Source organism: Megalops cyprinoides, chromosome 3 (genome assembly GCF_013368585.1).
Source record: "Megalops cyprinoides isolate fMegCyp1 chromosome 3, fMegCyp1.pri, whole genome shotgun sequence".
Classification (NCBI taxonomy): domain Eukaryota; kingdom Metazoa; phylum Chordata; class Actinopteri; order Elopiformes; family Megalopidae; genus Megalops; species Megalops cyprinoides.
The window spans coordinates 35,159,154-35,175,176 of record NC_050585.1 but is presented as its reverse complement, the minus strand read 5'-3'; the positions used below and the strand labels follow the sequence as shown (position 1 = coordinate 35,175,176).

The following is a 16,023-nucleotide window of genomic DNA, read 5'->3' as shown; positions in this document are numbered from 1 at the left end:
GCAACTTAGCCCAGCCATACTGCAGTCCGGTGCCATGCATATTTTCCAGAAACAATGACTGAAACCCCATTGAAGTTACTTATTGGAATGTTTATAAGCTGCGCTGTAAACTGGACATTTATTAGTTTATTTGATGTATACCCCTTTAAATGGCGCTACCTTATTGCCACCTGTGTGAGTCTTCCTTTTTTCTTCCGGGTTTGAACGCGTGTAAGAAGGCTGCAGCGGTGAAACCGTTTAGCCAGTCGACAAACCAGCTAGTTAGTTTAGCTAACCAACGTTAATCAGAGGTATGCAGCTGATGTTACAATATTTAGATTTGGTTAGCTAGTTAGTCGGCTAGCTAACCAGCTGCCCAATGATGCACGGATTTTCGGCTGGGTACCGTTATCCGTTATGACAATATAACGACCCAACCGCAGTTTTATTTGCAACTACTTACCTAGCTAACAAGACTTCCTTACCTTTCTGTATTGCTATCTAACAATGCATACGCAATGGTGCGTTAGCTAGCTAGCTAACTAGCTGGCTGGCTACGTCATTTAGACTAATTGTCGCTTGCCTCGCACACCGTTAGTGGCGGTGTTCTGATCATCTAAGCACGAATCACATCTTGGCAGACGGTGACAAGGTAATGAAATGCCGTCCTCAGACAGGGCTTGTTTGTCAGCGTTCAGGCCCTTCACGTCAGAATAGTAAATATCGTTTTAATGTATTAATGTAGATGTTGCGTTGCACTTACGTGTTGAACCATCTTACGCACTTGTGATCTCAGCACTGTCGACACTGACACGTTTGTAATACCATTTCGGAGGTTGCGTTGCTAAACTACAAACATGTAAATATTTATCTAGCGTAACGTTAGCTGTTTTCCCCCCATGAGAAATAACGGGTAAGTAGCTAAGTTCTACGAATAAAGAACTAGTACACATAAATCATTCACTGCCTTGTAACAAGTTAGATAGCAAGCGATGTAGGCTAGTTTAGTTGGCATATAAAGGAGGCAATGAGCGAAATTATCAGATCTAATAATTAAGTTACCGTTTGTAAGTGTCGCATTCGTGACAACAGTTGAATTCTAAACGTTGGATTCAGAGTATCACAAAGACATATCATTAACAGAAAGACACAGGGAACCTCTGGTCCAGACCAAGACCAGCTGGTCGCTGCTGTTTGACTTTTGACGGCCATGTTCGTAATCAGTGCGTTTTTGTCAGGTTAAGTTCTTAAACTGGTCTTTACTATATCATGTGGTCGTGTCATTCACAGGATGCTACAGGGGCCCTATAGTTTGGACCGAGACAAGCCTCTGTTCCGATTGCCTTTCACAATCATTGCTGTGGGCACTGTGTGTTTAGCGCTTAGCGGCTTGGTCTCCTGCATCTTGATTTCTCTGCTCTATCATTTTGAGGAGTCCACTGCTACCCACTGCAAGGTGAGCCTGCACACATCTTTCCAGGGAGAACTGTCTGAACTCCTCTGACCTGACCTCTGAATTTCTTTCGATTTAATACTGCTAGCTCACATTAGATGTTGTTTAATGAACAGCACCATACCTTCTTTGTAACATTCCAATAATGAGTGAAAATATTGTTGCTCTCCTGACTTTGAAAATGTGGATAATTATGACTTTTTATACTTTTGACTTATTTTTGTGAAGCCTAATTAAGAAATATTCTTGCAACTTCCTGCAAGAATTCCTCACAGTTTCGAGTTGCTGTACTTCAGCTTCATGTACCTACGAGAGTTTTTTTTTTCTTCTCTCTGGGGGTTGCAGGTTCACAACTACCTCCCATCCATCAGTGCTTCCATAAGCCTGACCCCTGAGCGCTACATCTGGCGCTTCTGCATTGGCCTACACTCTGCACCCAGGTTCCTCGTGGCTGCTGCCTACTTCAACTTCTACCGCGGGAGGTTCCTCAATCGCTGCCAGGAGTGGCTGCTGAGCTTCGTGAACCTGCTCTGTGCCCAGGGCGAGAACCTGGGTCTTCTGCTGCTCACCTACGTCTCCTCTGATGAGACCTACAGTGAGTGACGTCCTCAAGGGCTCGCCTTGCACTATCCAAATGAGCGGCGGGCATCTGCGACCATTTGCCAGCACAAAGCTGGATTATTCAGATAATGCCCTGTGGAGCAGACTTGTTTCTGCTGTAGGATTTGCATTTTCATGTTTTACAAGTAGCCTTACATGGAACTGCAGTTGAAAAAGCTGCTGAAAAAGATGCATTAAATCTTGTGAGAGAATTATTCCAGAGCTCGAGGATATGATAAAAATGGACATGCTTTCTGCAATATTCATCAATGTAGAATGGGTTTGTAATGGCAGGTTAATCATAGTCTTCGTGGTATTTGGGGTCTACATGTGCATGATGCGGAGATGTGTCTTAACATCTGATCAAGACCAAATTTTCAGTGTGCCCTGGTAGTTTGTGCCATTATACCAAGGGAGCATTTCATCCCACGGTCGTTGGAGATCACAATTCCCCAAATGATTGTGAGCAGCAGCGTGAAGGTGGAGTACTGGACTGTGGAACCCAGGCTTGTGAGTCACTTTGGATAAGGGTATTTACCATGCACAGGTGAATGGAAGGTTATACCAGGTGTGACCCAGTTCAGTGCTGAAGAGTCACGTGGCTTTCTGGATTTTGCCCTTAACTGGGGTGAATAACAAGATGAAGACTTGAATCATTATTCATTACAGATGTGATTAACTATGATTTTCTCCTCTGCAGGGTTTTAGCTCTCCAAGACTGAACTTGGCCACTGCAGTTAAAAGTTTTCACAGGAATAGTATTGTAATAATTATCTTGGATCGTGTTTCTCCAAAGAGACAAACTTGTTACTGACTTTAGTAGAATATAATGTGGTTTTGATAGCAGCCAGTCAATGTAACTGATGTCAGTTACTTTTAACCACATTCCCTACTATGTGGCTGTCTTACCTAGGTGTGCATAAGATCGGCTTCATTGTGTTCATCGCCAGCTCGCTCATTCACATGGCCATCACCTGCAGGCTGTGGCAGGTGATTAAGAAGTACTCGCTTATTCCTGAGGTAATTTGCCTTTTCCTTGTTTTACGTTGTGTTTGTGTTAAGCAGATGATTGAAACTCTGTTTTGGAAGTTGTGGATGATGGTATGGAAGAGATCCAATCAGAAGTCAAAAAAGATGATCCAAATAAACCCATTCGAAGTGCAAAACAAGGCTATATTTCAGGCAAAATTGTAAAGTAGCATCAGTAAAGTGAAATGTCAACACTGAAGATAAATCATTTGAAAAATCGCATGTCAAATGAAATCCCAGACAGTTTCATGGCTGAACCACAGCAGCATTCAGGTTAATTTAACATTATGGGTAATTTCACATCACTTGTTGATTGCAAGAGCACATCTCTTACTTGTCTATGTCTGAAAACTTGGCAACAGGCCCTGTCATCAGATATCATTTTTTTCACATTACAGCTTTATCCTGATGTGATCCTTTCCCTGAATTATAAAGGGGTCATCTTTAAATATAATGCAAATGTATTGGTTAGAAAACTCCTCATTACAATCCAACAGAATGAGAAAATAAAGAAATAATGGAATTATAAAGGATAGGATATCAATGGAATAAAGGATAGTAAGAAACTAAAGAGTGTTGATCTGTGACACAAAAAAGCCCCTGTCAACACTGGAGGGCAGCATTGAGCTACTGCCATTGATTTTATTATTATCCTGGTCTGATCAAGGCAAAATTCTGACCCAGCCCACTAGTATGCTTTTGTGCAGGTACTTATAACCTTTGAAATGTAGCCTACTACCAGTGTGTCTACTCTAAATCCATGATCTGTTAAGAGCAGGCCAGGTGTGTGTGTGTGTGTGCGTGCGTGTGTGTGTGTGCACATGCTCATGCCCATGCATGCATGGTTGTCAGTGATTGTAAGTCTATGACACATTTTTTTCACATCTTTCCAGGATGTTTGTTACACTAGGTGCCATAGGTGAATGTCTTCATGTGTGCTTGCTGATGGTGCCTTTTTCCTTGCATGATTTTATTTAGTTATCAGTGAATGATATTCACCATGACCATGTCTCTTGTGCTGTATCGAGTTCTCAGGGGGAACCTTGTGCATTGTTACTAGGAAGCTACTGTGGTTAATGCAGTTACAAAGGGATGGGAGGGGTAAGCTTCAGTCTGGCAACTAAGAGGTACAGGTTCACATGGAGAGCTAGAGATGCAGGGGGAGATGCTGGTGTATACGAATGCTCCTGGTCTTTGTTTGTTGCACTCTCCTTGGACAAGCACGGTTGCTCTGCTCGCATTGCGGTTGCTCCAAGTTTGCAAAACCGCTTCGCAGAGTTGCAACATCTGAGGCGAGGATGGTGCAAACTGCAGAACACGCTCTCTTACAGCTGGTGCCGAGCAGGGCTTCCTGTCTGAGCAAGCGATGCTGTTTTGTTTCAAACTTCCCGCTTCTTTTGCTGTAATCAAAGGCTTCATTCAGCCATCGTCCACTTCCGCATTGGGTCTGCTGTCCTGGGTATTAAAAGGCCATTGTTGTCTGGATCCCATTTTAAATCACATTCATTACAGCAAGAGCTGTTAGTTCTGATATACCACTTACAGGAAAGATGAGGACGCCACCAAGTAATGTGCCTATTAAATGAGAATGCCTCTCACACAGCAGAGCCCTGAGGCTTTGGTGGCAAAACAGGCCAGCTCTGTTTCAGAGGATTGACTGCTGTTTTAACTCTGTAGCTATATTTCTGTGAGAAAGCCTCTGCCAGTGATGACAAGGGTAGGATACCTTAGCACTGTTATTCTCCTCAGTAACCAGTCAAGGCCTGGACAAGCAGGATCTGAAAGCAGACAACAGGACAGAGCTGTGACAGGCGTGGTCATGGTAACATGCGGTGTGAAATGCCCGGAGTTTTGTTTTGTGGGCAGGGCTTGACAGAGGTACGTGCCGCCCCTGGTTGTGTCCTCTCCTCGTGGAATTCGCTCTGCTGCTGCTGCTCCTCATCACAGTGGAGAGTGCAGGAGGGAGACAGACAGAGAGGTCTAAGAATAGCCTGTCACATATGACAGGTGACAGTGTGAGAAGAGGACAGGATGTGGCAGCTATTCAGGGAGTCGACCACATAGGGTCCCAGGGTTGAGACAGTCTGTTTTAAATTAACCATGATTGGGCTAAGCCTTGACGTCAGGGGCCTTATTTGCCATGACGCTGTTGTCGTTGTCTTCACTCTCAGCTATGAATGAGTAAGAGGAAGGTAGATGTACACTCATGCATGGTCTGTAGAACTCTGGGAGATATCTAGATTTGGGGATCTGCATTGCTGCATTGGATATGGCAGTGCAGCTACAGTCCATTGAGTCCTGTTTCAAGCCCATGAAGCTCTGTTCTGCAACGGTGCAGTTCTCCCTAGACTCCTCAAGAGATGGGGAATTCTACCAGCTGGAGGGCACCCCAGCATCATTCCATTCTGAACAATATCTTTACTTTTATCATTTTGTCAACATGCCTTCTGCCAGCAGGATTTGCTGCTGATAACTGTCAAGAGATGTTAAGTACAATCCAAAATGCATTAAACAGCTCTTCAAATTGAATTAAAGAGCTCAGTTCTTAAAAGAACCTGCACACACTGGGGTTCTCCCAGACCAGGACTGGCAAAACGTGTTGTAGCACATATTCCATTAAACACATACACATTCTACATGCATTTGAGGGAGCTTTTTCTTAATGCTGCTGTCTTGAACTGGAGCATAGCCACCTTTTCCTTTTAGCTGTGCCAATAGATGAACAATTTGTTCAAGTGTAACATACTTATTAATGTATTGGGTTCAAACATCAGATATCTAAAGTTATATATAATTATATATATATAGTTATATAGAAATATAATTTTTACATTGTATGATCTGTTGGCATGTATGTGAGGAAGTTGGGTGTGGTATATGGAGAAATCAAAGTGCTCCCTGCTTCTCAGGGCCTGGTCTTCAGAGACGTTGGTGCAGTAGATGGCATCACGATGGGAGGGAACTGGGCTCAGAGAGGCAGGAAACCACAGGCTGTGTTTAGACAGTCGAGGGGCAGCAGCAGAATAACAGCAGCTTCCTGTACAAGCCTGTCTGCTGCAGAGGACTGCATCCAGGGCACGCACGGAACCACACCTCCAACAGCTCACACGTGTGCCTGTATGTACTTGCCCACAGAGACATACACAAACCCACACCATTGACAGCCTCCACACATACACACAAACACACTCGCATACGCACCAAAGCCTTTTGAATACCAATCTCAATGGTCCTGGCCAAAGTAGGACTGGCTATTCCTAGGGACTAATTGCCATTATTCAAGGTACAACACAAATCAGGGCAGCCAGGACCAAGACATCCTTTCCTTAATCTCCTTAGTCGGTGTGGGAGATGAAAATGAACATTCTTGAAGACAGGGAAGCAGATTATTTTCTCTAATCATCACAGTGCAGGATAAATAAATATGTATTTTCAAACTTCCTCCATATTTTGCTCTCAAACAACCTACACTTCAAAAACAGGTGTTGAAATGGTGATGGCACAGAAGGAAAGTAGAATTGACATCAGGTATGTTAAACTGTACAATTTTTTAACTCATGTTTGGACTTTTGCAATGTGTGTGCAAGTCCTGCAAAGACATACTTCACACAGCTTTCATATAATTGCACACAATCACACATGCACACAGATGCTCCTCACGCTGTCTTTTCTGGATGCACAGTAAATGACTTGAAGATGCCAGTAACACAGAAACGCTGAGAGATGCAAGCACATGGTGTTCTACAGAAAACAAATAAAAAATACAACACACTAGTTTCACACTAGCAATAAATGCTTTTAAATTTGTTAAACAGCTATGAGTAACAGCTCAGATTATCCCTGTATCTTTGTATTCTTGGAACAGTTTATCATCTGCATGGCTGTCTGTGTGCCACTCAGCTAAGGTATCTCTGCATAGACTGTGCCAGTGAAAAAATGAGCAGAATACTGCTAATATGGCTAGCTAGTGGGCATTTTGTGTGTCGTGCTTTTCTTCCCCTGTCTCATTTCCTGGATCTCAGCCTTGCTGCCTCAAGAGGGAAACAGTCAGAATTTGAAAAGTGAATGAGAAACACTCAACCTCAGAAATGAATCTTGTATTCTCAGGAAATTAGACTAGAGAAGGTGCGAAAATCTATGTGAAAATCCAGATGTGTTGAAGACCACATTATGTGTCCGTTTGAAGATTTCAGAGTTACAGAAGAGAGCTACATGTACATCATAAACAGCAATGGAAGGAAGTGGTTGAAAAAGAGAGTGAGAAAGGGCCTGAAAAGAGCATGAGAAATGTGTTTGAATTTAAGCCTCCAGACGTGGAGTGGCTACATCAACAATTCCACCACAGCCACGTTTAAACTGTGATGACATTCTGGCACAGTGACAAAATATAGATGGCACAATTACAGGTGGACATCTGCTGACATCACACTGACATGTAGACCGAACAAAATATCTTTGGACCATTGTAGCACATGGCTGGTATTAATTGGGGTAAGTTAAACACACAGTTCAAAAGTCCAACTGTATTACGAAGCTCCTTTTGTTAATTCCTGCTTCCTGGTACCAAATCAGGCTGTTCAAATCATTATTTTTTGTAAGTGTTCATGATGCTCGGGTGTACTCTCAGGAATAGCTCCATTAGAAGTAGCCCAATTAGTGAAAAAGAATGAAGAGATTCTCCTGTATTCTTTTGTTCCTACTGCAAGTGATAGCAAACCTGACTTGCGTTCAACTCATCCAAAATTTTGAGAGGGAACTGTAGAGTGCATTGCCTTGAGCCTACTTTCTATATGAGTATGTGTTTTCTGTCATCTCCAGATACTGGCAAGCTTATTCTGAAAAGGCTGGACTTTGGGAGTTGTGAGGATCTTTCTTTAGGATTCTTTCAGGATTACACTACATTGTTGAAATGACCCAATAGAGTGCTGCATTCTATTTGTAATTTATGTATGTGCCTGAATCAAGGATAAAATTTGAAAATGACTTGTGTCATTGGTTTGGCTTTGTTGCCAGATCTCTTGCGGGCCCTCATGAATAGCTCACCAGTCGCTATGGAAATTGTGAGTTTACACAGATCACTGCATTTCTCTCTAAACAGGAACAGACATCATACCGCTTGAAGGTCCGTCTCTTCACCTTCAACATCAGTGTCTGCATCTGCGCTGCTTACTTCTATAGACGGCACAACACATACTGCGAGGCAGGAGGTGAGTGCAACATCTCTGCCACATATTCTTTGTGCTCAGTCCCACCAAACTACTTTGGCCCGTGTTCCTCATGTTACAGAATTGTGTCTGCCCTACAGGTCTCTGCCCTGTATTCACTATGCTATTCCCCTGTGTGTGTCTTCCCTGCATTCACTATGCTGTTCCCCTGTATGTCTCTGCCCGATATTCACTATGCTTTATCCCTGTATGTCTCTGCCCTGTATTCACTATGCTATTCCCCTATATGTCTCTGCCCGATATTCACTATGCTTCATCCCTGTATGTCTCTGCCCTGTATTCACTATGCTATTCCCCTGTATGTCTCTGCCCTGTATTCACTATGCTATTCTACTGTATATTTTCCCTGCATTCACTATGCTTTATCCCTGTATGTCTCTGCCCTATTTTCACTATGCTTTATCCCTGTATGTCTCTGCCCTATATTCACTATGCTTTATCCCTGTATGTCTCTGCCCCATATTCACTGTGCTATTCCATTGTGTGTCTCTGCCATGTATTCACTATTCTTTTCCACCATCCATTCTGTCCCACACTATTCATATTATTCCCCTGTTCAGCTGTCCCCTCAGATTATTCTCTCCATTGCGTTCTTCTCCTTAGGCATCTCTGGCCTTCATTATCTATCCTCCATGGTCCCATATCCATCTTTTCCCTCATACCCACTCTCCCACGGGCCCTATATCCTTCTGTGCCTCATACCCACTATCCCATGGGATCCCATATCCATCACTACATAGCCGTTTATGTAGTCCCTTCCCATGCAGCGTGTTTGAACAGGTGTTTTCAACCAAGGGTCCTTGAAGAGTACGATGGGGCTTCACCTCATAGTAGTGTTTTTTTTAAACTTAAGACTCTGATCTGAGCTCTAGGGAAGTTTGTGCCCATACTATCTGGCACTGCATCCTATGCTGTGACTCTTGCTTTTAAACCACCTGTTTTTCTGTCTCTCTCACCCCAGTCTACACATTCTTTGCATTCTGTGAGTACCTGGTGGTGCTGTCCAACATGGCCTTCCACATGACTGCCTACTGGGACTTCGGGAGCAAGGAGGTGATGATCGCCACGCCGCCGGAGGACAAGCGCTTCTGACGGGGGAACCGAGGGGCAGGCCGCAGGGTCACGGCGCCCGGCTCCTCCTCGTCCTCCACGTCCTCCAGCGCTCGGAATCCTGGGAAGGCTGAGGAGGAGGAGCCAATGGAGCAGCTCTTCCACATCTTCCCCTGAGCAGACATGGGTGGTCCTGTTTCATTTCAATTCATATGTACGTGCTGCATACAGAGAATGGCCACAGGAAGGACTAAATAGTACTGAAATGCTAGAGAGTCTAAAAGGCATGTACTGATAGCCTGTAAAGAAAAGGGGATTATCTTATGAAAGCCTCATCTGCAGCCTTTCCAATGTCTTAATCCTGATATCTGCCTAGTTGCTATTCTTTGCTGTGTGGTTTTGAAGTGATGCATTTTCAGTGACGTGCCAGATAATCTTTTCTTGCAGATGATTACTGCAGGATAGCTTTACACTGGGAGTTAAATTTAGGGTATTTGTTATTTGGTGTAATCGGATAAAAACCTCAGTGATTAATGGTCTACTTGACTGGCGCGCTCTTAGGTCCATTATATGTATATCCCTTTTCACTCAAAGCTTCTTGTATCTATTGTGGAGATTATAATGCTTTCTTCTCTGTGCTTGGTGGAATTGTCCTACCTCTTCCCCTTTCATGTATTTAGCCCAGTGCCCTTGTTCCTCTTTTCTTCTGTCACCTCATGGGAAATTATCATTTTCATTCCCAGGAAGGCATCCCATAGCTGTGCTGCCTCAAACACTCCTGAACAGAGGTGACCTCTCTTTTTAAGATTTCTGTTGTCTCTCCCAGGGTTGCCAATTGATTTAAAAATCCCAAACCATGTAACATAATCTGTTACCCAAACAAATGCCAAGATTGTGACATTATACAGCCAAAATACCTGTCACAAACGAAACAAATCTGAGTATTTTGCTCAGGAATGAGATACTCTTCTCAGTGTAACTCAGATGTGCATGTTTTAATTAAGTTGTTGCAATTTTTTGGAAAACAAAGACAAAAAAGCCCAAATGTCAGCTGGCTTTTCAGGCCCACAGCTCAGTGTGAAATCAATGACAATTAAGCCAGTTTGGCTAAAAAGCCAAAACCTGGCAACCCTTCTCTCTGTCCCAAATTAGGGACTGTGTACTTTGTTTTTCTGCAGAGCTGCAGTGAATCATTGACTGATTTGAACCAATCAGAATTCTTCGCGTTACATAGCCAAAGTGGTTCAAATCCTTCCCCTCTCTAAAAATATCAGCCAACGTTCCATGACTGTGTTGTTCTCATCAGCAGAGACATCATTTCAAAACAGTTTGTTGGTGTGAAATGAAGGCATGCCATGCATGCCAGTATTACTTAATCTTCTAATCATTGGTATACCAGTACTTGCTTCAGAGATGTTAATTCACTACTGTTTTTACTTATTTATTTTGTGTTGCCAGTAGTATTTAAATAACATTTTTAGCTGGCTGCTTCAGTAATAGGAAATTGTTTGTGTGCTGGTTTGTCACAATGGCACACACTGCTTGAAATACTCTGTATGGCACTAGTTGTGATATGTGGTTTTAATAAGGTGGTAATAGCTGGTTTGTTGGTGATGTTGGCAACCCTATGCATTCTCAGTGTGAAAACATACTCTCCCAGGGCTAAGCCAACAGTGTCAGAAATGTGCATTGTTTCCATGTAACTAATACTGTCGGTAATTATCCTATATTTCAATTGCTGTCAACTGCACACATACACGGTTCAACTAACTTGATGGCAAAGTCAAATGCTGTTGTAATTCTGTGAAACTCAGGAAATGTTTTTTTATTATTTATTATGATGAATGTTTTCTTTTATATGTCTTGTTTTAAATCCTGAATTGTGACCATTCTGAATATTTTTTAAACTGTTTTTAAACTGGTAAACCATGTACCGCTTGACAATGAAACTGGCACACACGTTCAAGCACAAGGTCTGTTTGCTTAAGGTTATTCAGCAGTCAGTGCCTGAGTGGCACTTCGGATGGTGTTTTTAACTGCATTAAACACCTAACATTTCACAATGTTTAACAAAACATCAGCATTATCACACTGGGACAATGTAACAGTAAAGTTGTAAAAATGTTTTCTGGGTGTTGTCTGTAGCTAGAGGCACTCTGTGAGACTGTGCTCAGTGACTTGTTGCTGCTACAAAATTACACTGAAAATGTAGTGTAAATGTACATGTAAATGTAACTGTTACAATGTAAGGGTTTAGAGCTGCTTTGTATGGGCAACTGCTTTGACTAATTATGACTTGAGTTCCAAAGATTTCTGAGATAAACAGAGGATAAGTCATGGAAGATGATGTCTGCTTCTTCCCCTGTCTTGCACTTGGAATTCAATTTTATGGCATTACTGTCTATGGAAACCGTACAAGTGTATGACTGAACCACACCTGCCCAAAAGACTTTTGGCATGCCATGCCAATCAAAAAGAGACTGATTCTCATGAATATTCTGTACTAACTGGTGTAAACTGCTGATTGTTTCATTGTCAAAATTATAGATGAAATCATGATTGTTTTTCTCCCCCACATTATACCTACATAGAATAAGAAAACATAAGGGAAAGTAACACTAATGCTATTGTGTGATTTCTAATGCTCAACAGATTAAAGGGACCATTTACCCTGGCAGGAGGAATTCAGCCTCAATACCTTAAGACCAATGGTGAAATTGTAGAATCAATTATATGATCCAAATTATTGTGTTGAACATGACTAAATTATTGTGTTGAACATGACTAATGACTGAATGTAACACTGCAGGTCCTCTGAGACCCATGCAGCTGTGTTCTGTAATAATCACTAAATAAATATATTCTTACAAAGGGGTCTCTCTCTCTGTCTCTCTCTCTTGCTAATCCTCAGTAACCCAAATTTATCGTTTCAGGTTCCCCAACAAAGTAAATGTGCACTTTGGGTAAATGCTGGGGAGACTTCACCCTGACATTTCACCAAGCACTTCGTTTGGGTATGAACCTGTCATGGAAATGGAAACTGGCCAGACTACAATGTAAACCTTCAGAGGAACTTTAGTGAAGTCTGAAAACTGATGTAAAATGGGGCATTCAAGCTGATGTTGAGCTCTGTAGTGTCCTCTGTGGGAGTAGTGTCCCATGGGTGAGGCTTTGGAATGTGGCTGCAGCAGGACTAGAGCCTCCCAGCCAGGTCTAATTGTGGTTGCACCGTGAAAGATTGCGTTGAGTCCTAGGAGGATGTTAAAGGCAGTTGAAAGCAAAGTGCGGCCTGTCATTGGGGCACAGGCCTGCCTCCATTTAGGTCTGCCCCCTCCATCCCTCACCCCTGCCCAACCCTCGCTGGAATCCCAGGAATCCCCCGTCTGGCTGCTCCAGCAAGGCCAAGGTCACTGAGACAAATTCCAGAGCTGCCGCATGCTGATGTGTATGTGAGAACGCTTTGGGTCCAGGCCACAATCTACACAGCAGGCATATTTTCATCCCTTCTATTAAACAGCAGCTTGCTAACAAGCAGTAGTGGGGTGGGGTGGGGGTAGGGGGGTGAGCAACCTTGAATCTGAGGTTAGCACAGTTCAGAGTGGGTAAGGGGTTTGCAAGCAAGTTCCTCTTCCTAGATCATGGCAGAGGGGACGGGGGAGGGCTTAACAGGAAGTTTCACAAGGTAAATTCCTGAGGCTGTTTGCCATGTTCACCTACACTGGCTGACTAACAGTTATGGAAAGTTGCATGGTAGATTGTATTCATGAAAACTGCATGGTGTTTTTACAATTTCCATTCTAATTCTGTTCACTTGCCTCCACATTTGACTAATAGGAAAGTGGCAATTTTTATTTTCACTCCTATGTTACATGTTGTCTAATTTTGAAAAACATTTCCACAAAGTACTCCATTTCTAGCATCAAAATTGAAGTGTGTTCACTTTTTTTAAATAAATGATGTTACAGCCAGTCTAGCACTTTACAGATTGCTGCAGCAGTCTGGTAGCAGCCCTGCAGTAAGTTACAACCTCATGAGTAAATTCCGCCCTTAGCTTACACGGTATGTAGTGGTAATATGTTTCTCTTAATTTCTTTTATCTCCCTAAATAACCTTTGTATTTCATGGCCTGCTTGTTTTCTATGCAGCAGCTTCATACAATTATGGTACATAAAGAAGTGCTTCATGAACTGGAGGGAGGACACTTTGTGAGTTACTTACCATCACTTCAAATGAGTTTCTGTTTCAAGAGGTTGGATATTAAGGCGCAGATAGTTTGACCTCCATCTAAGTCCTTTTAAGAATGAAATTACTCACAATCAGGTCTAGGTCAGGTGCTTGAAGAAGGGCGATAGAACACTACAAGCTAACTGTGCCTTTTCAAGGACAATATGTTCATTCAAAGTGGCACATACTGTACGTGAAATCAATACAGAAATCCTGTCTTGGCATTCAGACATAGAGGGGTTTGTGATCAGTGGTGTTTGTGTCAATGCATGGAGGTAGTGGAGCCTTATTTCACTGTGAGATTAATGTGGTGGAAAGGTGCAGTGGCAAATGGAGGATGATGGGGGTGTTTGGGCAATGAAATTCATGTGTGTAATACACCTCACTGTTATTTCACTGCCAAATCACTCTCAGGGAAATCACAAAATGACACGCAGTGTAAATGCACATTGTGTCACACTTCCTACAGAGCAATTTGCCTTTTCTAGGGTATTTACGTGCGTGTGTCTCTTATCAAAATGTGTATGGGTGTGTTTTGCTCATTTCTCGTTACTCCCCAAATCTAACCACCAGATAGAAGGCGGGAGTTTGAGTCAGCAGCATGTAGGACAAGCGTGGAACCAGGTGAAAGTTTTTGTCAAAGAATATGCAGTGTGTATGAGCAGTCTACCAGTTCTCGTGGGTCCCATCTGTCTGTTCAGTCACCTTTCAACCTCTGACCTTTGGTGGGACTTCCAGGACGTGCCTTTATGCCCCCTTGGGACTAGAGGTTACTTATTGCTAGTGTAGACTTCTCTTTCCCTGACCAAGTCAAATTTTGATTCTGTATCAGAACTGAATAAAAAACTGACACTTCACTGAAGGTGACAGACAACAGGCTGCTGTGGCCAAGAAGGGTTCTCCACCAACCCCCGTGGGCCTGGTGCCTGTGGGATGCGGTAGACCTTGGCCAGCTGCAGAGGATCCCCCAGTGCTGTCGCCCTGCAGACATCAAAGGTGCCTCTGAGGGACCGCGGGGCCTGCCGCTGAGCGGTGCAGAGACCATAAAGCCCTGTGGGCCTCAGGGAGCGGGGAAAGGGAAGTTCATTTGTTTACTCGCACACAGGGATGCAGATAGAGGAAGTGGAGATGCAGGACCGAGGCTAAATTTACTGCACGATCCAGAGGAGAATTTCCTCTAGCTGCTTTTTCTGTAACTCCTGAAAATGTAACTTATGAAAAAAAAAAGATGCCTTATTACTGTAAATTTTTTTGGTCTCCAACATTTTGCGCTCCCTGCACTGTTGAGGCAACTTTGTGGTTAATGTGAGAATGTTTTGAGTAAAAGTGGTTTTAACGCTCTCTGAACAGGATATCTTTGAGATCACAGAAAGTAGGCCCAGAGGACCCAGAGAAAACTTATTCCAACATCTCAACATATTTGAAATACCTTCCTGGTATTTCAGCAGATGGTAACAGCCATTATTGCCCAAACTGCCACAAACTGTCACTGCTAAAAATAAGGAAGAGATTTTCTGAGCGAGAGAGAAGGGCTGTAGTCATAACACTACCTCCGTACGAGAGCCCGGGGGTAGAACTCCTCCTCCCCAGTACTTCACTCCAACAGAATGGCCTAGTCAAGATAAACACTGTATGAGTTTTTTTCCAGAAGGAAGCTGCTGTTGAGTCCCTTTCTGTCTCCCTTTCTCTCTGTTTGACTTTCTGATTAAAGGCTAATGATACATAGGAAAATCAGCCTGTGGTTTTCGTATGTAAAACAGCTCACTCTGTTTCCATTTTTATGTATAGTATTCAGCAAGCGTGGAGCGGCCATGGAGTGGAACATGAACAGATATAGAACTACAAGCCGTACAGAACTATTTTTATTCATGCATGATAAAAAAAAGCCACAAAGTAGTCCAAACGAGAATTGGATCTGGAAAATAGAAAATTTATGTTTCTCATCTGGTGAACCTGTGCCAACGCTGTGTGCATTTTGGCTGCTTATTCATGGTATTTTAGTGTTTGGAATATTCAGTCTGTGATATTTTGAAAAACATTAGCATCTTCCTTAGATGTTTGAGCTGACATTATATATATTGACATTCCTATTGGAAGTCTGAAAGAAAAGAGAAGTGTGTGTGGGGGGGGGTTCATGGATAATACAATAAAAACTCACAGTTTCAGACATAACTTTAATCTCAGTTCATGTAAAGTGAATTACACATTTATATGGATATTGTTCCACCCAAAAGTGTTATAATCCAACCATAAAAAGGAAAAGATTTATCTAGAAGAAGGACATTCAAGCATAAGGCATGAAAATTATTTTTAAAATGTATTCAAAAAGTAGCCTTTTATGACTTAAGGTACAAAGAAGTTTTGCTTCACATATGCTGATGGTTGACCATCATATATAAGCATCTGTTAACAATTCTAGTGGTGATATAGGCAGAACCTTTCAGGTTATACATGATAAATGAT

General features: G+C 42.6%; 1 protein-coding gene across 4 annotated transcripts; it reads left to right on the top strand.

Moving 5' to 3' along the window:
* Nucleotides 1–208: 208 nt before the first annotated feature.
* Nucleotides 209–12,204, top strand: pgap2 (post-GPI attachment to proteins 2). Of its 4 annotated transcripts, none has more exons than XM_036523177.1 (7): nt 209–631; nt 1,270–1,435; nt 1,778–2,027; nt 2,414–2,542; nt 2,946–3,052; nt 8,160–8,268; nt 9,248–12,204. In XM_036523177.1, the coding sequence occupies exons 2-7, from the start codon at nt 1,271–1,273 to the stop codon at nt 9,376–9,378; spliced, it is 891 nt and encodes a 296-aa protein (XP_036379070.1). In that variant the 5' UTR covers nt 209–631; nt 1,270; the 3' UTR covers nt 9,379–12,204. The 4 variants fall into 4 exon arrangements, with proteins under 4 accessions (XP_036379070.1, XP_036379071.1, XP_036379069.1 ...); XM_036523178.1 differs by having other exon boundaries at nt 234–290; XM_036523176.1 differs by lacking the exon at nt 209–631 and adding an exon at nt 695–892.
* Nucleotides 12,205–16,023: the final 3,819 nt, after the last annotated feature.